Source organism: Pipistrellus hanaki, assembly GCF_964339955.1.
Source record: "Pipistrellus hanaki genome assembly, chromosome: 2".
Taxonomy (NCBI): Eukaryota; Metazoa; Chordata; class Mammalia; order Chiroptera; family Vespertilionidae; genus Pipistrellus; species Pipistrellus hanaki.
This window is the reverse complement of record NC_140504.1, coordinates 92121316-92145845: the sequence shown is the minus strand read 5'-3', so window position 1 is coordinate 92145845 and position 24530 is coordinate 92121316. Positions and strand designations below refer to the sequence as shown.

Genomic DNA, 24530 nt, shown 5'->3' with positions numbered 1-24530 from the left:
CCTAGGTACAGTCAATTTGTATATTACTCTTTTATTAGATAGGATTGGTTTCAGAGAGAAAGGTATTGTAGAAACATCAGTGATGAGAGAGTCAAATGATCAGCTACCTCCTGCATGCCCTTGACTGGAATCGAACCTGGGACCCTTCAGTCTGCAGGCTGACGCTCACTGAGCAAAACTGGCTAGGGTCCCTTTGGCATTTTAATTATGATGTGTCTTGGTGTGCGCCTCTTTGGGTTCATCTTTTTTGGTACTCTGCTTTCTGGATTTTTATGTCTATTTCTTTCACCAAGTAAGGGAAATTTTCTGTCATTAGTTTTTTCAAATATAAGTTTTCAATTTCTTACTCCTTCTTTTCTACTTCTGGCATCCTCATGATGCACATTTTGGTGCACTTAAAGTTATCAAAGAGGCTGCTTACAAAGTTATCTTCATTTTTTGGATTATTATTTTTTCTTCTTTTTTGCTGTTCGGATTGGGTGTGTTTTGCATTCTTATATTCAAAATTCTTGATTTGATTCTTGGCATCCTCTAGTCTACTGTTGATCTTCTACAAATTATTCTTTATTTCAGTTAGTGTATCACTCATTTCTGGCCGGCCTTTGTTGTTGTTGATGTTCTCACTAAGTTTCTTGAAGTTCTCACTAAGTTCTTTGAGCATCTTTTTTTTTCATATATTGATATTTCATTGATTTTTTTAAAAAAAAAATTTTTATTGATTATGGTATCACACAATTGTCCTCATCCCCCCAATCCCATCCCAAACCCCTTCCTACATATGCCCTCAACTCCCCACCCCCCCTCCCCCCTTGTCCATGGCCACTGGCCAGGTCCATATGCATGCACACAAGTCCTTTGGTTGATCTCTTCCCTTTAGCCCCACCCTCCCCTACTTTCTCTCTGAGGTTTGAAAGTCTGTTCGGTGCTTCTCTTTCTCTGGATCTGTTTTTGTTCATCAGTCTATGTTGTTAATCATTTCCTCTAATAGATGTGTGAGATCATGTGATCTAAGAAATACCCTTTCTTTGAGCATCTTTTTAACATTGTTTTGAACTCTATATCTAGTAGTTTGCTTGCTTTCATTTCATTTAGTTCTATTTCTGGAGATTTCTCCTGTTCTTTTATTTGTGACATATTTGATTGTGTTTGCATTTTGAATGCTTCCCTGTATTTGTTTCTATGTATTAGGTAGATCTGCTATGTTTCCTGGAATTGGTAGAATGGCCTTGTTTAGTATGTGTCTTGTAGGGCCCAGTGGCTCAGCCTTTGTGCACTCTCCTGTTGTAGGTGAGCCTTGGTTGATGTTGGCATCACTAGGAGGGATTAACCCTCCAGGCCAATCAGTTGCAAGATTCAACTGCGACTACAGTATAAGAGCTGCTGTGCAAGAGCCAACCTATGCAGCAGGACTTGCTTCAGTGGGCCTTTGGTGTTCACTGAGTCCACCTCACAAGTGTGTCACTCATAGAAGTGATAGGGTTGTAAAGCTGCCAACCAAGTTCACTGGCTCTGGGCCTCTCAGGAGGTGGAAGGTCAGCTTCTTCTTTTGCCCTGCCTGGTGTCACCCAGCGTGAGCTACAAAGCAATCTGTAGATAGCCACACTTCCTACTGGTTTTTACATCCAGAAGTTGTGAGGACTTCCCTTCCTGGCACTGGAACCCTGGGCTGGGGCCCCTAGTGTGGGGCAGGGATGTCTCACTCCTCAGGGAAACCTCCACAGCCAAGGTATTTGTCCTGAGTTTAAACTGCCTCATGTGGGTGTGGGGCCAGCACGTTTCTTGATTCTGCCCTGCCTCTTTGCCCCTTTTACAGCTTCTTTTTTAATTACCTAATTGTAGGACTTCTGTTCTGCTAGATTTCAGGTGGTTCTGTCTTTAAGTTGTAAATTTTGATGTGGTTGTGGGAGGCAGACAGCGAGTACCTTGTTTACCTAAGCTGCTATCTTGACTGGAAGCCCTCCTTTAAAATTTCATTCCCTCTTGTCTGATTCCTGCTGTAGTTCCTTCCCTTCATGGGCCTTTACCCTCTTCAAATTAATAGGCATAAAACCTTGCTTGTGTATCAGGTCAAAGCATTCCTACTAAACTGGACTTTCTTCCATCTATTCATTTTCACAGTCTTCAACCTTGCTCAAGACTTGTAAATCTTAAGGCTTGGGCAACTCTAGTTTGAACTACACTTGAGCATTACCGTATTTTTCGGACCATAAGACGCACCGGACCATAAGACGCACCAGTTTTTAGAGAAGGGAAATGAAGAAAAAAAGATTCTGAAACAAATAGTGTCCTAAAATATTTTATGTGCATTAAAACCCAACATCACAGTCATAAACACATGTAATCAACCCTGTAAAGTAAACAGCAGCATTTAGAACCATTTTAGAGCCGGGCAAGCACACAGAGACCACACAGAGCCGGGCAAGTAAAAAAACTTTTTTTTTTACAGTATATGTGTAGGCTATATTTGGACCATAAGACGCAGGGACTTTTTCCCCCCACTTCTGGGGGGAAAAAAGTGCATCTTATGGTCCGAAAAATACGGTAATTCTTGGATTAAGCATTCATAATCCACCCTTTACACCATTCGCAACATAGAACATGCGGCCTTTATATCAGCATCAGGAGCCTTTGTAGTTGTGAATTCCAGCAGATTCATGAGTAGAATTAATTTATGATTTGAGAATTAAAAGATGGAGAGAGAGAGAAGAGAGTAAAGCATTTGAGAGAGGAGAGGTGAAGCAAGGCAGAGGAGAGAAGGAATGATGAGGGGGAATGCATGCTTAAGTATCAGAGCAGCTCTTGACTATTGTCTTGGGCTAGTGGTGTGATTGGAGTCATGATTTGAACCTACTTGATGGTGTGAATCTGACGCTGGGGTCTTAGGAAGTGCTCTTGAACTTAATACTCTAGATTTGTTGTCATCTTAGCAAATTTATAATGTTAGAGAAGTCAGGAGTGGGCAAGAAAATAGGCCACCTGTGCTTTTTCATAGTTCCTTTTTTCCTTGATTGAGAGGAAAACCAATATTTTGTTTTGTTTTTATGTGAAAAGAATAATGAGCCTTTATTTCCTTTCTAGTGGCTATTGTCTATATTAATTTCTTTTTTTAATATGAGAAATCATTTTTAATATCAGACAGTTTCAGTTTCCTCTGCCATGTGCACACATATGGAATATATAAGTTCATAAGTAATTTCAGAATAGGTTAAATTGGCTAATAGGAAGATAAAATTTTATCTACTTTTAAAATTTAATAGAATAAAAGTAAATAAGTAAATACTTTTAATACAGTAGGAGGAAATGATAAAATTAAACTGTGAAGTTCTTCAACATCAGTAAGTTTCACACAGCTGCAGGGATAACTTGACAAAAAGATATGTTCCTCCAGATGGCCTGTCCTGGCCTCCTTCCCATTCCTGCAAAATATATGTTATTCACTCCCAGGGTATTTCAGGGAAAGAGCTGATTATGAAATTAAAACAACCGATGTCCAATTAACCCCTGTTTTGGTCAATGTTTTCTACACAGTTTGGGTAATTGGCATACTCTAGTTCCATCAAGGGAGGCAGCTGGTTTATTGGTTAATTTAGGCTCCTGGGAATAAGAAACCTGAAATGCTATTATCAGCTCTGTCCCTACAAACTCTGAGTATGACCATGGACTTACTTCTTTGTGTCATTAGCTTTCCCTATTTGAAAATTGGAGATCCATGAGGTAGATTATGTAGGAGGCTGTTGATACTTGTAGAGTCTTTAGGACTGTGGATTAAACAGGATGCTGTAATTGCGCAGAACAGAAGCCCACTCAGCAAAGCTCAAGCACAGGGGTGTTTACTAGAGACATACAGTAGGCTCTTTGGGAATCCAATGGTAGGAGCTCATTGCATTTGCTTGAAACTGGAAAACTATTTAGCAAATCTTTGCTATCTCTTCTCTCTCCCCTTTTCCTTTCCCATCTCTGCTTCTCTGTATGTGACTACTTCATTCTTTCAACATACTGACTCTTCTGTATACTTATCTGTGAGATGTAGCCTCATTAAAGCAGCCCAAAAACGAAGGCTTTCAGTTTCTTTGAATTTCAGATCCTAAGAGAGGAAATGAATTTAGTCCATTATGGTCAGGTTCTCAGAATTGGTCCATTCCCCTGTGGCTATGGACTGGGAACAGGTGCTTTAAGAAAAAGTTGTAGGGAGGTGTCCTTTGTACATAAAATTACCCTTTGGTTTAAGTAAACATGTTTTACAAAATTAAAAAAATTAATAGCTTGGTTATTGAGTTATTTTGCAGATCCGAAGTATTTAAATGTTTAGGGTATATATAGATATATTAAAGCATTCAACAGATAATTTTTAATGCCTCTTTGCTCTCAGGGATAGAGATACAAATGCAAATCTCAAAGAACTTTATGTAAAGTGACTGGCAAGAGAAGGGGATTTTTTTTTTTTTCTTTTTAGAAAAATCCTAAAATCCTTTGGTCTGGTACTTTATCCACGAGTAATAACACATTTAACATTGAATGTATACTTGGAAAATGCCAGGTATTATGCTGTTTTATACACACATTACATTTACTACATAAAGTTACTACAATAACTTTGTGAGCTAGATACTATTTGATTCCTATTTTACAGCTAAAGAAACTGAGTTTCAGACAGATAGGAAATTTGACCAAATCACCCACTGATGAATTGCAGGGTCAGGAATCCAAAGACTGTTTTGTTCTCTTAACCACTAAGCTTTGTGACCTTTCTAATAAAACAAACAAACAAACAAACAAACAAAAACACAGGAGACTTAAAACAACAGAGACAAGGTTTTAGGAAGTAAGAAAGTAATTCTCGAAGTGCTACAAAAACATTTCCTTATCAAATGTTTCCAAATTCACTTTTGTCATAGTCTATGGCAGTGTTTCCCAAAGTGTGGTACGCGTACGTACCCCCAGGGGTACAGGAAGAGTTTGGGGGTGGGGGGGTACGCGTTGCACTGGAGTTTGGTGGGGATATGCACTGCACCGTGCTTAGCTGCGCCTAATTCTACGTACTCATGAGTACGAGGGGTACTCAGCGTTACGAAAATTATAGAAGGGGTACACATATGTTAAAAGTTTGGAAAACACTGGTCTATGGCAATCCTATATAATTCTATGTACTAAAGAGCTAATATGCAAACGGTCATTACACTGTCACAGCTCAGACGCTCAAAACTGGGGAGAGAGGAATAGGGACCAGCCAGGCACAAATGAGCTCATGAGAGAGGAATGGGGACCATCCAGGCTGTGGCCGAGGAGAAGGACAAGCCACCTGCCCCATGGTCCTGGCACTTGCAGCTGCGGCCCAGGCAAAGCCACACACCTGGTCCTCTGCAGCTGAGGCCAGCCCATGCAAAGTCGGCCCAAGTCCTCGGTGCCTGCAACCAGCCAGAGGAGGGGATCCTGGGTCCCGGGTGTGGGGCAAGGCAGAGGCAGTTACGGCGATCAGTCAGGCAGAGGTGGTTAGGGGCAATCAGGCAGGCAGGCAGGTGAGTGGTTTGGAGCCAGTAGTCCTGGATTTCAAGAAGCAGATTGGAGAGGATACAGGCCAGGCTGAGGGACACCCCCTACCCTCGTGCATGAATATCGTGCACTGGGCCTCTAGTTTACTATAAGAGGAAAGCCTAGAATTGAGAAGACCCTAATATGGTTTTGGATGAGCCTCTTATTCACCAATCACTCCATTGGTGAATGAACAATGAACCAATCACTCCATTGCTCTGAACATTAGTATTCTCATTTATTAAAATGTAAATGAGGATAATTATATTCACCAACCCCAGGAGGAGAAATGAAGAAAATATACCTTGGTGCTTCATTTGAAGAGGAAGCATGGGGTAATTAAAGCAGGGCTTTTTCATGTCGAGTGAAATCCATCAGAGTCAGCAGTCTGTGGCAGAGAGCTTGCTTCCAGTTAAGAATTTATAAAGAATTAGATCTTTGCAGCACCCACCACACATCGTCATCCAGGAAAGTTCGTTGTCTTTATTTGGCCTTCGTTAGACTTCTGTCAACAGTGGAATTTAACTATCTTATCTAAACCTTAACAAGGTGAGGGACTGAGTGGAATATAGCAGCTCTTTCTAGGGTTTGAAGAATAACTGAAGGATTAGGTTTGTTTTCTGTATGCCCAAAAGGACCAGGGATCAGACTAATAGGAGACACATTTTAGCCCAGTACAGGGAAGAATTTAATACTATTGCAGCTGTGCAAGTATGAAACAAGTTCTTTGAGTAATGGATAGAGCTGTTGTGCACCTGCTTGGTGTGCAGGCGCTACACTGAGCATTATATGAGCATTGTCATATTTATTCCTCATGGCTCCATGAAATAGGTATTGGTTTTTGCACATTTATAAATTAAACTTTTGTGAATAGTTAACTTGCCCAAGGTCAAACCATTGATAAGTGGAAGAGCCAGAAGTTGAATCCATAGCCATATGATTCCAAAAGATACCACATTGGATGCTAGCCTATGTTCAGTAGAAGTGTCCAGAAATAAATAATACAACTAGAGTATACAAATCTATATATATAAAAGCCAAGTGGCCCATTAGAGCCCTGAATAGCCCCCCCACCAACCTCCCACAGCCCCTCCCCCCAGGCCGGCCCAGCCCTCGATCACCCCCCATCCCCAATCCCACCAGTATTATTGAGACTAGGATGGTAGTTTAGCTTTTAAAAGAAGTTATTAGTCCAAGTAAATACAGTATCTGCCCCCCCAAAAAAAATGTTTTTTAATAATGGTAGACAAAGATTTGATTTGAATGATGTAGTATCTTTAAACAAATACCTAAATAATAGCTTTTTGTATATAAGATTTGTCTTATTTTTAATACATATTAAAAAGGGTGTTACTGTACATTTTAGAAAACTGGGTTTTCACAATCTTATTCATCTACATCACATGTGTCAAACACAAGGCCTGCGGGCCAAATCCAGCCCGCCAGGCCTTGCAATGTGGCCCGCACTGCGCTGTCATCACTGCACTCCGCTGTCAGTTTATGACATTGTCAGTTTATGACTGTTCAGTAAACCATTCGGCCCGCGATTTAGGCTGGATTTTAGATTTTGGCTCCTTCTCTGATTGAGTTCGACACCCCTAATCTACATAAAAGTTAGATATCTTCTAGACCCATATGATTTCTTAATCTCCTCCGACTTAAACATTATTTAGGTTTAATGCCATGCCACAAAGCAAGAGGCGATCTGAAACTTTCTTTCAACATAGATCAGAGGAGTGAGCATTCTTGATTTTTATATTGCTGCTAACAGCAACATGCAGACAGGATAAGAAGTAGACAGGCCACAGCAATGACATGTTGACTCTTCTCGAGTCCATATTCAAGAGTTGCTTGGCTAATGTTTCTTTTTGTTAAATTGGTTTTTAGTTTTTCAGCTTTAAAGTCTTTTAAGGGTAATTTTACTACTTTTACATATTCTAATTGAGTCTTTTTATGGTAGGGTATTGTTTTTATTTAGTCTAACAGTGAAATCTCATACTTGAAGCTTTTCAACAAATACACATTTAAATGAGAAAGTTCATCTGAAGAAGCTTTGACCAACTTGATTTAATCTGTCACACATAGTGTAGAGGGTACAGTTTCTTTAGTATGGCATCATTATTTGCTTCAGTGATTGCATTTTTAAAATGGGCATAAAGAAGCAGTTTCTCCACTGTGGTTGACATAATACAAAGTTAATTCATAAAGGCTTTCCCTGTTTTATCATAACTATTTCTTACAATGAGTTGGATTTGTCTGATTTCGGGGAATAAATATTTTTTTTAATAAGTTTTTATTGTTCATATTATTACAAATGTTCCTTTTTTTCCCCCCACCATTGCTCTCCTCCACCAGGTTCCCACCCCACCCTCTGCCCTTTCCCCACTCCCCATTATCCTCATCCATAGGTGCACAGTTTATGTTCAGTCTCTTCCCACGCCCCCCTCTCCCCTTTTCCCCAAGAATCGTCAGTTCACTCCCCTTCTATACCTCTGATTCTATTATATTCAACAGTTACTATTGTTCATCAGATTTTTTTTTTTAATTTCCTTGGTTTTTAGATTCACTTGTTGATAGTTACGTATTTGTTGTTCATAATTTTTATCTTTGTTTACTTTCTCTTCTGAAAGAACCCCCTTCAGCAATTCATATAATTCTGGTTTGGTGTTGATGAACTCCTTTAGCTTTTTTTTATTAGTGAAGCTCTTTATCTGACCTTCGATTCTGAGTGATAGCTTTGCTGGATAGATTATCTTTGGCTGTAGGTTCTTACTATTCATCACCTTGAATATTTCTTGCCATTCCCTTCTGGCCTGCATGGTTTCTGTTGAGAAGTCAGCTGACAATCGTATAGGTGTTCCTTTATAGGTAACTACCTTCTTTGCTCTTGCTGCTTTTAATATTCTCTCTTTGTCTTTTGCTCTTGGAATTTTAATTATGATGTGTCTTGGTGTGGTCCTCTTTGGATTCCTTTTGTTTGGAGTTCTGTGCGCTTCCTGGACTTGTAAGTCTAATTCTTTCCCCAGGTGGGGGAAGTTTTCTGTCACTATTTCTTTCAGTATGTTTTTGATATCTTGCTCTCTCTCATCTTCTGGGACCCCCATGATTCTGATGTTGGATCGTTTGAAGTTGTCCCAGAGGTTTCTTACATTATCTTCAATTTTCTGGATTCTCTTGCCTTCTAGCTTCTGTGGAGGAGTGTCTTCTGGCTCTTTATGTTCCAAATCTTTGACTTGATTCTTGCGATCTTCCCTTCTGTTTTTAGGACTCTGTAAAATATGTTTTATTTCAGACAATGTATTCTTTATTTCTTGTTGATCCCCTATCATTTCTTGATGACTCCTTATTAATTCTAGTTGATCTCTTTTCATATCCTCATAGGTCTTATCCATCTTTTCTAGGAAATTCTTGAAAAACCTTATAAGCGTAGATTTGAACTCTATATCCAGACGCTTTTTGTCCTCCATTTCTTTCGTTTGTGATCTATTTTGTTGTCGCATTTCGCAGTTACAGATGGGACGGGGTTTCAGGGTGGAGCCTGCAGCTTTGGCTTCCGTCAGCCCCGCCCTATGCGGGTCCTTCAGTGCTCACTGCCGGCGCCTCTGAGAGAAAGGTGCCCTCGATTTTCGCCTGCTGCCAAACAGTCTATGCTCTCCCCCAATGAGCCTGGTATTGGGCTTCAGTTCAGTTGGAAGTGGAGTTGGCGGTGGCGTTCAGAGCAATCTGGAGCCCCTGTCTCCTTCCCGTCAGGGCAATCCCGCGGCACAGCCGACCGTCCCTTCTCTGCGCGCAGTGTGCGAGCCTCCGGGACCTCCTTTCGCCGCTCCCCGGGGTTCCACCTTACAGCCCGGTTCCCTGTGGCTGAGCCTGAGTCCTCGGGGTCTGGCCTAGAACTGGGGTTCAGAGCAGTCGGGGGCCCAGCACAGTCGGAGTTTTATCTCCTTCCCGCTAGGGAACGCCCGCCAGGCACTCCGCCTCCCCCTCCTCTCCGGCTCCGTCCTCTCCGCGCACCGCGTGTCTCCGTACCTTAGGCTTTTACAGCTCCTCCGCGCTTCCTTCTGGTTTTCTCCTTGCTTCTCGCTGTAGAATTTCCAGTCAGTCAACTTTCCTGTAGTTCTGGGTAATGTCCGTTTTATATTTTAGTTGTATTTTATTGAAATTGTTGTGTGCGGCTGCGGGTAGGTGTTCACCTGGGCGCAGCCATCTTGGATCCCCTCCTTTTTACTTTGTTATTGAGAAACCAGTAGTCTTTCTAGGATATATCAGTTCTCATATTTTTATTCAAACTCATTTAATTCATGAAAAATCATTTTTGCAAAATGAAAAACTGATCATTCAAAACATTTACATGTACATGTATCATAATTTGCAAATTATATGAAGAAAGCTATAGTAGGTGATACATGAGTTAACAAGGAAAGCTTTTATATTATAAATTTACTTCAACAGCATTATGAATATTTAAAATGATTTTTTTAATCCAACTGCTTCAATCATTCATTACATAATTCTTAGTTTTATAAATGTAATTTAAGGTAAATTTAATATCTTGTTTGAGTAGCTGAAGCAAGAGGTATAGTTTTGTTGGATAATTATTGTATGTTGGTTTAGTAATATATTCCCTTAATAATCACTCTTATTGCTGCTGTTGATGACCAAAATTCCTTCCTATATGCATAGTTTGGAAAGTCTCATACATGAGTATGGATACATAATAAAATGTTTGTGGTTCAGTCAATTTTTAGCAGTTAAATTTGTGAAGAAGTGGCCCAAGATATTGAAGAATATACAATTTCCATTTCAGCTAATATAAAAGTTTGGAGGTGTGGGGAGTTTGGTCAATTCAGCGACCTGCAAGTTAAATTAATTTCAAAATTGTCACATGGCAGTGATTAGTTATAACAAGCAAACCATTAAATAAATGAATATACAAACATATATACACACATAGATATACACATAAAAACTCATGATTCTGAAACACACTCCCAGTTTCTTCTCTTATTCTGTGATCCAGTGTAACATTTGTAGCAGAATATATGCTTTGTAACAAAAATTATATGAAGATCTTATCTTTAAAGATGGAGAACATTTTTAGAATAGAGTGTACCCTGTGAGTAAATATAAAGTGTCTGGTATATATACTTAAATCTCTGGAGTTTTGATCAAATGCCTGCTGTTACATCAGTTCTGTTGGCAATTTTTCTTCTGATCTGTGACCTTGATCTTGTGCTGTGTCTGTATATTAAATCTGTTTTAGGGATGGGGGACCATAGTTGAGTTTAGTAGGATTTATGCTCAATCTCAAAGAATGTGTGTATCTGTGTGTATATTTAAATTCCAGGAAGAATTAAAAAGCATTATTTTCCATTATATTTCATATTTTGATAGATATTGGAAAAATACTTTTGAAGAGCTATTGGAAGAACTACACATTCTCTTTCTTTTTATATATATATATATATATATATATATATATATATATATATATATATATTATTGATTTTTCACAGAGAGGAAGGGAGAGGGATAGAGAGTTAGAAACATCGATGAGAGAGAATCATCTATCAGCTGCCTCCTGCACACCCCCCACTGGGAATGTGCCCGCAACCAAGGTACATACCCTTGACTGGAATCGAACCTGGGACCTTTCAGTCCGCAGGCTGACGCTCTATCCACTGAGCCAAACCGGTTCCGTTTTTCTTTTTTATTTACCATAAACTCTTTCACACTTATGTGCTACCAAAATAATTTGTTAAGCCCTAGACAGTTTGGCCCAGTGGATAGAGCATCAACCTGCAGACCAAAGAGTCCCAGGTTCAGTCTGGTCAAGGACAGGTACCTTGGTTGCAGGCTTCTCCCTGGCTGGGGCCCTGGTTGGGTTTTGTGCAGGAAGCAACCAATCGATATGTTTCTCTCACATTGATGTTTTTCTCTCTGTCTTTCCCTTTCTCTTCTACTCTCCCTAAAAATCAATGGAAAAATATCCTCGGGTGAGTATTAACAAAAAAGAATAATAATAATTTGTTATAATTATTTTATGTTTATTCAGAGAAACTTTTGTTTCTGTGAGAACCGTAAGAGTGAACAGACATTAATATAAATGATAAATAAATGTTGCATGTATTCTTCATCATATAGTAATTCTCTTCCTGGATTTTTTCAAATTATAAATAGAATTTTATTTAATGATTTTTAATTTCCTGTGTTTTTAAGATAGTACAACACAACATAAAGGAAGGTCATGCATTTTTAGAATATAAATTTTTTGGCAATTAGGCTTTTTCTCTAGCTCCTTTGTTTCTGTGAGCTTTTTAAACTTGAAATCTCTAACTTCTTCACCTTAATTTTGATTTAAAATTATTTTTTAATAAATCTTAGAGGTAGAATTAAATAGAAGTGGATTTTATTGAATATAATTCATGTAGCTAAGCCTCTGTTGATAATTAGAATAAAGAAGCTCTTATCAATTTACTATGTCAATTATAGATAGGGATACTTGTTTCTGTTGCTGAAACAATATTCCACCTCTTTTATGAAGTTCTGTCATTAGGGATCCTAATTGCACTTTATTTCAAAGCCATTGTGAAATAAGGAAAAGATTCAGTTTGAATATAAGCTCATATTCTATCTAATAAAGAGGGAATATGCTGATTGACTGCCACGCCCTCAAAGATGGTGGCACCCAGTCCACTCAGCCCCCCATGGCCACCCAAGGCTTGGGCTGCCAGCAGTGGCAGCAGCAGAGGCGTGATGGGGCTTTGCCTTCCCTTGATATCCAGGTCACCTCCCGCCCCTGAGGGCTCCCGGACTGTGAAAGGGGGCAGGCAGGGCTGAGGGACACACACACACACACACCGCTCCAGTGCATGAATTTTCATGCACCAGGCCTCTAGTTTAGCTTATAAATGAACATCTGTTTGAAATTTGATTATTTCATTAAAGAAAGTATTGTAGTAAAGATAAATAACTTTGGGGAATTGAAATTTCAGGCTACTTATTTGCTGTATCCTTATTATTCTCTGCTGTGAAATGACAGTTGTTATTTTTATTCTTTTTCTTAGTTTTTCCCAAAAAAACTAACTTTTAATTTATAAAGAGAATTCTCTATAGTTTTAACTTTTCCAGAACCCTTATCTGAAATGTTTTTCTTCCTCACTCTAGGGAATTGAGTATTGGATTTATGTAATTTAACTCTATGGTCTTTGGCTTGGAAAGCTAATCTTAATCTGTTTGGATAAAAATGATTAGTGTTATATCTTCTTGATAAATTGTTCTTTTTTTTTGTTTTGTTTCCTATTCAACTTTAAAACTTATTTTCAAAGTCTTACCATAGAGAACACCAAGAATTCTCCTAATTATTTCTCTTGATTTGTATTGTTTAAATAAAAAGATCAATAATTAGGATCTTATACTATAAATCTAGAGGCCTGGTGCATGAATTTGTGCACAGGTGGGGTTCCTCGACCTGGCCAGCAATCCAGGCCAATCAGGGCTAGCCACAGGAGGTTGGCTGTGGGAGCACACTGACCACCATGGGACAACTCCTGCATTGAGCAGTGCGTCGTCATAGTGACTGATCAACTGGTTGTTCGGTTAACTGATTGTAACGGTCACTTAGGCTTTTATTATAGATAGATAGATGATAGATAGATAGATAGATAGATAGATAGAGAGATAGATAAATACAGATATAGATAGATATGATTCTTCTAATCCTTAATAATACATCTTAATTTTCCCCCTTTGTATAAAAAATACCCACTAAATAATCCATAGTGAAATTTATTTTAATATATTTTTATTGATTTCAGAGAAGAAAGGAGATGGAGAGAGAGAGAGAGATAGAAACATCAATGATGAGAGAGAATCATTGATTGGCTGCTTTCTGCACACCCCACACTGGGGATTGAGCCCACAACCTGGGCATAGTCCCTAATCAGAAATCAAATTGGTGACCTCTTGGTTCCTGGGTCTATGCTCAACTGCTGAGCCACACCCAGCTGGGCCATAGTGGAATTTAGATAATATTGTACAGTAGGAATTATTCTTGAATACCACAATTAAGTAGCCTTTCAATTACTTCTTATTTTGAATAATCAAAATAATCATTAAAGATTCCAAATAATCATTAAAGCAACACTGCAGAAATACCTTGAAATTCACTACTCACATAAAGTATTATTTGATAATGGAGAAGATGTTGGAGTAGATTTCATGGAAACAATCACAAAACATGAGGTATTCATTAGACATAATTTAAATAGCATACAAAGTCACTTCATAGAAAGTGTTTTAATGGAGAATTTGATTATGAATAAGATACTGAATCTTCCTTAAAAATAGCTGGAGGAAGACATTTCTCATTATCTCTCAATCAAAAGTAGTCTAACATATAAGAATCCTATTATATGTATCCTTCATTTACCCAAGTGAAATCTTATTACTTGGACTTTACCATTTTAAAAGTATTTAAAAATTCAGCAAACTTTACCTTTGCTGAATAAACCTAGGAAGTGCAAAATAAATTGCAAAGGAATCGCTATAACACTTGGGAACTGTTCAGATATAAATTTATTTATAACTGTCTTTTATTAAAGCTCTAAAAAAATAAAGTTCCAACTACAACATAATTTCATCTTTATTTGTGTTGAAACTTTACACTTGATAGATTTCCCAAAATCTGTCAAGTGTATAGTCAAGATTCTTTGGAATTATTTTATGGTTTAATTTTATTTTATCATTTTAAAAATAATTCTGCCTTAGCCCTGACTGGTGTGGCAAAGCTGGCTGGGCATCATCCCATGTACCAAGAGGTTGCTGGTTTGGGCACATGCCAGGGTTTCGGGTTTGATCGTTTAGGAGGCAGCTGATCAGTATTTCTCATTAATGTTTTTCTCTCTGCCCCTCTATCTTCCTCTCTCTTTAAAATCAATAAAAACATATTCTTTACTATAATAATAACTAGAGGCTCAGTGCATGAAATTAGCGCATGGGGCGGGGGAGAGGAGGGCCCGCTCAGCCTGGCCTGCACCCTTTCCAATTTGGGATCCCCCTCGCAATCCAGGACCACTGACTCCTAACCACTCATTTGTCTCCAAACAGCTCTGCTAATACTACAGCCAAGGTGTGGAATTCTTCCTCCATGGCACACAGCCCCAGGAGACCTTCCAAGTTAGCCAAAAAGGCAACCTCAGCATTAACGGGATGGCAGCCCTTTGCTGAGGAATATAGAGAGGCTAGATGGGGATTTTGTGAAATTGTGGTGCCTTGCAAATTAGGTGAGCTTTCAATCTCTCTTTGAAAGGGCAGTGAAGAGGACCCCCAGGCTGCCAGAGCAACAGCGAAGGGTAGGCACATTCAAAAACAGAAAAACTTAAATATACAGACATGAAAATCATATTGGGAAACTGAGGGCAGAGCCCCAGGAAGAATGCAAAAATCATCAAAGAGCCATCATCTATCTTGATATATGTTTGCAAACAACACATAAACAATTTCAGGTAATGGCACATGAAATGCAAAACACTTCTGTTGTGAGTTTTGTTTTTTTTTTTGGCCATCCTTAAAGTATAATGAAATCCAGCTGGTGGAAAGCTATATCTTCTAGCATTAGACCCTACCACTGATGGGAGGGCCACCTAGATAGCCGCCCTATGTCATCCCATGATGGCGGCCCCCACATCATCCCAGATGTCAATCAGGCTGGCAGGGGAGTAGTTAGGGGATAATCAGGCTGGCAGGCAGAAGCAGTTAGGGACAGGCAGGCAGGCGAGTGGTTAGGAGCCAGCAGTCCAAGATTGTGAAAGGGATGACCGACTCCTGCAGGGATTGGGCCTAAACCGGCAGTCAGACATCCCCTAAGTGGTCCCAGATTGGAGAGGGTGCAGGCTGGGCTGAGGGATCCCCCTCCCCCACCCACGCTGTGCACAAATTCCATGCACCAGGCCTCTAGTGTATATATAATATATTTTTAATATGAAGTGTTATTTTGGTGGTTAAAAGTAGTGTAGCTGTGTTTTTACTAAAAGAAAATGAGTCCAGTCAATTCCAACTTGAAATTAAGCAATTTTAGCATTAAGAAATATATGTAATAGGCATTAGTAATATTTTACATTCATAATACTATAATATCCATATGTCTCACTGAGCTGTATTGTATCCAAGTATTACACCTCTTTTTCTTTTTTTCCTGAATTTCTCAAAGTTTATATCATAGAAATGAAAAGTTAAGATTTAAATAAGATGTAAGAAGGATTTCTCCCACTTTAGTTGTTTAAGGGATAGAAAAAGAAGTTATTTAAAGAAATTTGGCTCACTCGGTTTCCCAGAGTTTTTAAATTGTAGGGTCTGAGTGAATTTAGTCCTTAAGTAGTCTCAGAATTCCTACTTTCATAGGCATTTCATTATCTGCTGGAATGGTGGTAGGTGTGGCTACTGAGTGGCACCTGAAGCAGTCTGTCAGGAAATGCAATCTTTGATTTACAGATTTTCTTATTATGAGAAGTTATTTTTCTTCTCTCTGCTGTATGGATTGGTGCTGTTTATAGAATTTCTTCTCAAAGAGATTAATGACAAATAATCACCTTGATTTAGATAGACTTTTCTGGAAGCAATTACCGTACTCATCTTCCTTTCTTATCTATTCTAAATTTCTTTTCCACTTTTTTACATGTTGATGTGCTTAGCTTAGTGTATGCACACAGTTATATCTATATGTACTATAGCAACCATATTTTCTAAACTAAAAATTGGTGCAAGTGTCCTAACACATTTTTTAAATTATTTTTCATTTTTAAATATTTTTAAAAGATTTTTTAAATCATAGATTTTATTTTAATTTAGTTATACTTATTGATATAAATTCACAAAAAAGAAATAGCCTGGGTGAGAAGACGACTATTTTATATTAGGAATGCCTTACAAAAATAGGGTTACACATTTACCAGTAACCTGTCTTCTGAATCTGATAGGAATGGACCTCATATTAAATTTCTAATAGAACACATAAGTAAAAATTTTAAAAGTCGATGGGATAAATGGTGATGGAAAAAAAATTTTTTTAAATCAAAAAGAAAAATTGACATTGATAGATTAAAACATTGATAGATATGAATGAGCACATAAAGTACCATTCTCTGCTGTTTTTAAAGTTATGGTAAAAATTAGGGATAAATAAGCTTGTTATTAATATCTAAATGTTTATGAATATGAATAAGACTGTCAATACTTTGCACAGGCCTACAAAATAATCTTATCCTTGTTAGTGCTTTCATTTCTTTGAAAACAGAAATTCTAAAAATTAGTTAATGGAATATCTGGTGTTTGGAAGAGGATGCCAGAAGTGAATCTGTTCTGTAGGCCTCACCCACATTAGACTCATCAGATGGGTCCATGCCATGTGCATCTCTGTCCCTCGTGCACTTCTGCCTGTTTTTTCTAATCTGCCTGTAATATAAGGAACTAATTCCAGCTCCCTTATAGAGCTATATTGCTATAAAGTAGACTAAGCATTCACATTACTTGGCAGAAGTGTGCCTATGAAAATTTAAAAACTTGGTGGGCTTTGGAAAATAGTTAAATAATATAAAAATATTTAATTGATTTGATCATTTTAATGATATTTAATTCATAGCATTTCCAACAGAGATTTCTAATATAATAGGAATGGCAATAACATAAAGAAGTGACTATAATGCATATTTATGTATATTATAGTATTTATGTAAAGTACAAGTATTTTTTTTTTTTGCTTATAGATATCATAGTATAATTCTAATTCTGCACCTCCTTAACTATTTTCTGTGTTTATATTTTTTAGAACACTGATATTTGCATTTAATGAACAAAAGACGAAAAAGGAGACTCAAGATATTCACTAAGGATTATATCTGCTTGCTGCTGCAGACCTATGTATAAAGGAATTCTGCTTTTTCTTGCTTAAGAGTTGATCAGCTCTGTGTCAGACTGCATCGGAGTTTGCTTGCCTCTTATCTTGTCATTGCCAGAAGAAATCCTGTTCAGTATGTAACAGTACATCACTGTCTAATTGCTATGGAAGGTGATAAACTGACACTCACTTATTAAAGCTATATCTCACTCACCCACGGAAAACCATTCTTTAAAGTGAACAGAAACCTAGCCCTTGTGACACTTCTATTGAACATGACTCATGGAGAAGAGCTTGTCTCCGATGTGCACCAGGATTCTGTTGTTTTAACTTACCTAGAAGGATTACTAATGCATCAGGCAGCAGAGGGATCAAGTTCTGCCATTGACAAAAAGTCTGCTGGGCATAATGAAGATCAGAACTTTAACATTTCTGGTCATGCATTTCCTACCTGTCAGAGTAATGGTCCAGTTCTCAATACACATACATATCAGGGATCTGGAATGCTCCATCTCAAAAAAGCCAGACTGTTGCAGTCTTCTGAGGACTGGAATGCAGCAAAGCGGAAGAGGCTGTCTGATTCCATCGGAAATTTAAACGTAAAGAAGGAAGCTTTGCTGGCTGGCGTGGTTGACAGTGTGCCTAAAGGCAAACAGGATAGCACATTACTGGCCTCTTTGCTTCAGTCGTTCAGCTCTAGGCTGCAGACTGTTGCTCTATCACAACAAATTAGGCAGAGCCTCAAGGAGCAAGGATATGCCCTCAGTCATGATTCTTTAAAAGTAGAGAAAGATTTAAGGTGCTATGGTGTTGCATCAAGTCACTTAAAAACTTTGTTGAAAAAGAGTAAAGCTAAGGATCAAAAGCCTGATACCAATCTTCCTGACGTAACTAAAAATCTCATCCGAGACAGGTTTGTAGAATCACCTCATCGCATTGGACAAAGTGGAACAAAGGTCATGAGTGAACCCTTGTCATGTGCTGCGAGATTGCAGGCTGTTGCAAGCATGGTGGAAAAAAGGGCTAGTCCTGCCACTTCACCCAAACCTAGTGTTGCTTGTAGTCAGTTAGCATTACTCCTTTCAAGTGAAGCCCATTTACAGCAGTATTCTCGGGAACATGCTTTAAAAACACAAAATGCAAATCAAGTGGCAAGTGAAAGGCTTGCTGCTATGGCCAGATTACAAGAAAATGGCCAGAAGGATGTCAGCAGTTTCCATCTCTCAAAAGGAATGTCAGGCCATCTTAATGGTCAAGCAAGAACATCATCGAGCAAACTAATGACTAGCAAAAGTATGACATTTCAAAGTCCAATGGGTATTATTCCTTCTTCCCTCAAAAATGCAGGCTATAAGAACTCACAGGAAAGAAACAACATAAAACAAGCTGCAAATAATAGTTTGCTTTTACATCTTCTTAAAAGCCAGACCATAACTGCACCTATGAATGGACACAACCATAGTGAGAGGGGAAGCATTTTTGAGGATAGTAGTACACCTACAACTATTGATGAATACTCCGATAACAACCCTAGTTTTACAGATGATAGCAGTGGTGATGAAAGTTCTTATTCCAACTGTGTTCCCATAGACTTGTCTTGCAAACACAGAGTTGAAAAACAAGAACCTGACCAACCTATTTCTCTGGATAACTTAACACAATCCTTGCTGAACACTTGGGATCCAAAAGTCCCCAACATAGATATTAAAGAAGATCAAGATACCTCAAAGAATTCTAAGCTAAATTCACACCAGAAAGTGACACTTCTTCAATTGCTACTCGGCCATAAGAATGAAGAAAATGTGGAAAGAAACAACAGCCCTCAGGAAGTGCAGAGTGATGTAACAAAATTCAATAAGCGGATGTATGCGAGGACTTCCGTAATAGAAAGCCCCACCACACATAGGACTACTCCTGTGAGCACTCCTCCATTACTTGCATCTACCAAAGCAGAGTCTCCCATCAATCTCTCCCAGCACTCTCTGGTTATCAAATGGAACTCCCCACCATACGCCTGTAGCACTCAGTCTGAAAAACCAATAAACACCACATCTAACCACTTGATGGATCTTACAAAGAGCAAAGAGTCGCAAGGAGAGAAACCAGTCCAGAATGAAGGTACACAGAACTCTGCAACTTTCAGTGCCAGTAAACTGTTACAAAATTTAGCGCAGTGCGGAATGCAGTCTTCCACTTCAGGGGAGGAGCAGAGACCCAGTAAACAGCTGAGTGTAAATACAGATAAACCCATAACTATGATCGATAGACTAAGTAGCCCTCTGCTCTCAAATAAAACAAATGCAGTTGAAGAAAGTAAAGCCTTCAATAGTCAGGCAACAGATTCTGAACCAAGACTTTCTGGTTCTGAAATAGAAAATCTGCTTGAAAGGCGCACTGTTCTCCAGTTGCTCCTGGGAAACCCCAACAAAGGGAAGAGTGAAAAGAAAGAGAAAATTCCTTTGAGAGAGGAAAGTACTCAGGAACATACAGATAGAGCTTTAAGTGAACAAATATTGATGGTAAAAATAAAATCTGAGCCTTGCGATGACTTACATATTCACAATACAGATGTGCACTTGAGCCATGATGCTGAGAGTGCTCCATTCTTAGGTATGGCTCCCCCCATACAGAGAAGTGCAACTGCCTTACCAGCTTCCGAGGACTTGAAATCGGAACCCCTTTCACCTCAGGATTTTTCTTTCTCAAAGAATGGTCTGTTAAGTCGACTGTTGAGACAAAATCAAGAGAGTTACCTGCCAGATGATCTGGACAACAGTCACAGACATAGTGAACTGACGCTTCTGGAATCAAAGAGTCTTTGCATGGTCCCTAAAAAAAGGAAACTTCATACTGAGCCATTAGAAAATCCATTTAAAAAGATGAAAAATAGCATCCTCGATGCTGCCAACAGTCATGGAGCCCCAGAGGTGCTGTATGGGCCCCTGATTAACCAGCAAGAGCTGAAATTTAGCAGAAATGATCTTGAATTTAAATATCCTGCCAGTCATGGTTCAGCCAGTGAAAGTGAACATAGGAGTTGGGCGAGAGAGAGCAAAAGCTTCAATGTTCTGAAACAGCTGCTTCTCTCAGAAAACTGCATGAGAGATTTGTCCCAGCACAGGAGTAACTCTGTCGTTGACAGTAAAAAGAGAGGACACAAAAATAATGTGACCAATAGCAAACCTGAATTCAGCATTTCTTCTTTAAATGGACTGATGTACAGTTCTTCTCAGCCCAACAGTCCCATGGATAACAGGACATTTCCATACCCAGGAGTAGTAAAAACTCCCATGAGTCCTCCTTTTCCTGACCACTTGGGCTGTGTGGGGTCTAGACCAGAATCTGGGTGTTCCATGACCAGTGACAAGGGACCCATTAAGTGGGTTATCGCAGACGTGGATAAGAATGAGTATGAAAAAGACTCTCCGAGACTGACCAAGACTAACCCAATACTGTATTACATGCTCCAGAAAGGAGGCAATTCTGTTACCAGTCGAGAAACACAGGACAAGGACATTTGGAAGGAGCCTTCAACTGCTGAAAATGTCTCACAGGTTACAGTCAAAGAAGAGTTACTTCCTGCTGCAGAAACTAAAGCTTCTTTCTTCAATTTAAGAAGCCCTTATAATAGCCATATGGGAAACACTGCTTCTTACCCACATAATGCAAATGGTGAAGTTTATGGACTTCTGGGAAATGTGCTAACGATAAAAAAGGAAACAGAATAAAATTTAACCTGCTATTCAGCTTTGGATCTTTTTAAACCTAATTAATTGAACTTGAGATCTGTATAAATAAGAGCATGATTTGAGAAAAGCATGGTATAATTGAAACTTCATTTTGAAGAGTATCGGTTACTGGTAATGTTTAAATATGCACACTGCTTTTTGCTTTACATTAGAGTTCATGAGGAAACTACTGAACTATTGGTTGTTTAACACTTCTGTATGCATCAGATAACTGTGAGTAGCCTATGAATGAAATCTTTATGATCACAGATAATAGGCATAAATTAAAATGTAAATTTCCATCCATGGTGGATAAATGCATTTTGCTGTCTTTATGAGGGTACTCTATTTTTATTTCAGAAGTCAGCTTACATAACATTTTTTTAAAGTCCAAATTGTTAAATAACTCTTTAAAGGATAATTATTGAATTAAAAACCTAATGCTGATTCACTTTTCATTATCCAATTCAAAAATAAATTAGAAAAAAATGTGCTTACATTTTTCACTTTTGCTAAAAAAAAGAACACAAAAAAACCACAAACATTTATTTTTAACTCTTGGAAAGGGTTTTGTGGTTTCCAGTGTGTGAGCCCCATCCCAGTCCTTTGCAATATATATTTCTTTAAACCTTGTACTAATTAGTAAAAATTGATTACAATTGATGAAAGTTTGATAGATCCTTAAAAAATGGGCAGATTTCCATTTTTATATTTTAACTACTGTATTGCTATTCCTCCTTTTACATAATTAGGAAAGTTAACATTTGTCTTCAGGTGGTTTTCTGAATAGCTGAATATTTAAGAAGTTGTTTTTAGCAGAAACAAAATGGCTTCTCTTTGGATAGATTTCACCATGTCTAGTAAAAGTTACTTCTTACCATTACTATGGTACCTGTGAGTTTATGACCAGGATTTCTTAAACTGCACTCAGACCACTTGCATTAAAACCATATCTGGAGTACTTGTTTTTAAATGCATATTCCTAGGTAGCACCTCAGATCTACAGAACAAGAATCTCTGCTAAGTGCACCTGGGAGTCTTCTGTCTGCATCTGAACCCCTTGGTGTTTCTTCTATACATTGAAGTTTGAGAACCATTGCTAATAACCTTTCTCAGAACACAGGACTGTACAAAAAACAAAACTATTTGATGCCTATATTTTCCCCAATAGTCACACATCAATGAAATATTTGCAATATTGTAGTTCATATATTACTGTTATATCTTTGGAAATCAGGTTCAGAACACTTTTTATGACCAAAAAAAATGGGTGGAGGGGACAACTTTCCTATCTGGCTGAACATCTCAGGAAAATCTGTGATTTATGTGTTCTAATGAGTAACATCTACTTAATTAGCCTTAGGGATGGAATAATAGGGCCACTTACCAAACTCAGGTGATTCTAGGATGGTTTAGAAACTTCTCCTGAATACATCCTTAACATCTGTTATATTAATTGTCCTAAGTACAGTATTGACAAAGATGGAAACATTTATTTCAAACCATGAAAGGCCCTAAACTCAGATCAACTAAACAGAAAAGTTCAAAGGGCACATATACATGACTGTAGAATTCTACACAGTCACTCCATTGATCTATTTTAAAATAGTGGTTAAAAGTGAAAATCGATACTGTCTCAGAAGAACTTAATACATTATTGAGCCACCTGGGGTTTTGATCTTGAAACAAGTCATGTTTTTAAGTTCACTTTTTACAATCCACAATATACTCACCAGATTTTTTTTTTAATTGTGAACCAGATTAGCTGATGTATCAAAAATTGTTATATAATCAACTATTAATTAGAAGGAAATCTATTTGAAGTTGTTTCTAAGATTTTTATATTAAATATGGGCGTTATTTCCTAATATGATCAAACCCCGTAAATGATTATTTTTTTCTCGGAATGATTTGTAAATAGTTACTGAGTATATTATAAATAATAATCAGGAGTGAATATTATGCTACATCCTGGAGAGAGGAAGTCATATGCTTTTTTCTGAAATGAAAATTCCACTGGCCAGTGCATATATTCTACTCCATCCCATATTTGCTCTGTGGCAATAGTATTGTCTACACTATATAAAGAAGCTTTTAAACAAGTCATTTTTTTTCCCTGCCATTATGAAATATCTAGAACCTTGGAGGCATGCTAGAAAAAAAATGGACTTTTGCAAGAGTGATAAATTTAGGTCAGGGAGAAGAACATCAAGGGCCAGCATTAAGCATAAATATTTTTTGTGTGTTTCTTTGGTTGGTTGGTGGTTTTTATTAACAGTTGAAGGAATAAGGATATGTAATACATAAATAAACATGACCACACATAATGCTGTTCTATTTTACTAAAGAATGTCCCCAATTTGAGTTTAAGATAATTTTAAAGAACAGCAGTGAGAAAGGGCATACATCCATAAATTCACTTTGCTTATGCAAATGTAGATACAAAGTACACAAATACACACATTCAAGAACTATTAAATATCTGGACAGTTTCTTCCTAATTGAAAGGGTACTACAGCTCTCATTGACATCAGTAAGGTAGTATTACCTGTTTATTCCCTGCTGCATCTTACAGAAGAGTAAACTGGTGAGAGTATATATTTTATATATATATATATTATATGTATATATATATATACATATATATATATAGACTTGTTACATGAAGATGTTAAAATCAGTTTTTAAAGGTGATGTAAATAATAATTTCCTTAATGAAAAATACATATTTTGTATTGTTCTAATGCAACAGAAAAGCCTTTTAATCTCTTTGGTTTCTGTATATTCCATGTATAAGTGTAAATATAATCTGACAGGTTTAAAATTGTGCATGTATGTATACAGTTGCAAGTCTGAATACATGTATAGAATAAACCTTTTATTTAAGTTGTGATTACCTGCTGCATGAAAAGTGCATGGGGGACCCTGTGCATCTCTGCATTTGGCAAAATGTCTTAAGTCAAATCAGATGTTCATCCCAACATGGCAGTATTCCATTTCTGGACATGAATTCTGTGGTTTCAGCTTTGTGAAAGAATGTGCTTTGAATCCAAGGGTCTTAAAACTTTTTAAAATCAAGTCAACCACTTTTCAACATAGAGTTCACACAACTACTTTCATGAATTTTAATCCCATTAGAAACCAATATTATGCCAGGAGTGTTTCAGTATACTGGAATACAGGCACATTACCATTCATGGTGTGAATTCTGGGGTTTACACAACCAATTTTGATGCGATCTCATTATATAATTTGTCATTTTTATTAGAAACTTAATTTCTTCATGTAATGTACATACCGCAGTGTGAATTTTGTTTTTTTGTTTTTTAATCTTTTAGTGTTTACTTCCTGCAGTGAATTTGAATAAATGAGGAAAAAATGCA

General features: G+C 37.8%; 1 protein-coding gene and 1 pseudogene across 3 annotated transcripts in view; both read left to right on the top strand.

Annotated features, from left to right (window-relative positions):
• Nucleotides 1-17411, top strand: part of LOC311615324 (large ribosomal subunit protein eL18-like) — a 22397-nt pseudogene extending 4986 nt beyond the window's left edge. Inside the window, exon 2 of the transcript in view lies at nt 17351-17411. The product of the transcript in view is annotated as a large ribosomal subunit protein eL18-like (transcript). The remainder of the gene's footprint in view (nt 1-17350) is intronic.
• Nucleotides 1-24530, top strand: part of NRIP1 (nuclear receptor interacting protein 1) — a 95930-nt gene extending 71400 nt beyond the window's left edge. For both annotated transcript variants that reach the window (XM_084875914.1, XM_084875915.1), the window contains exon 3: nt 17351-24530. In XM_084875914.1, the coding sequence (XP_084732040.1) occupies nt 17695-21147 (3453 nt within the window). In that variant the 5' untranslated portion in view covers nt 17351-17694 and the 3' untranslated portion in view covers nt 21148-24530. The remainder of the gene's footprint in view (nt 1-17350) is intronic.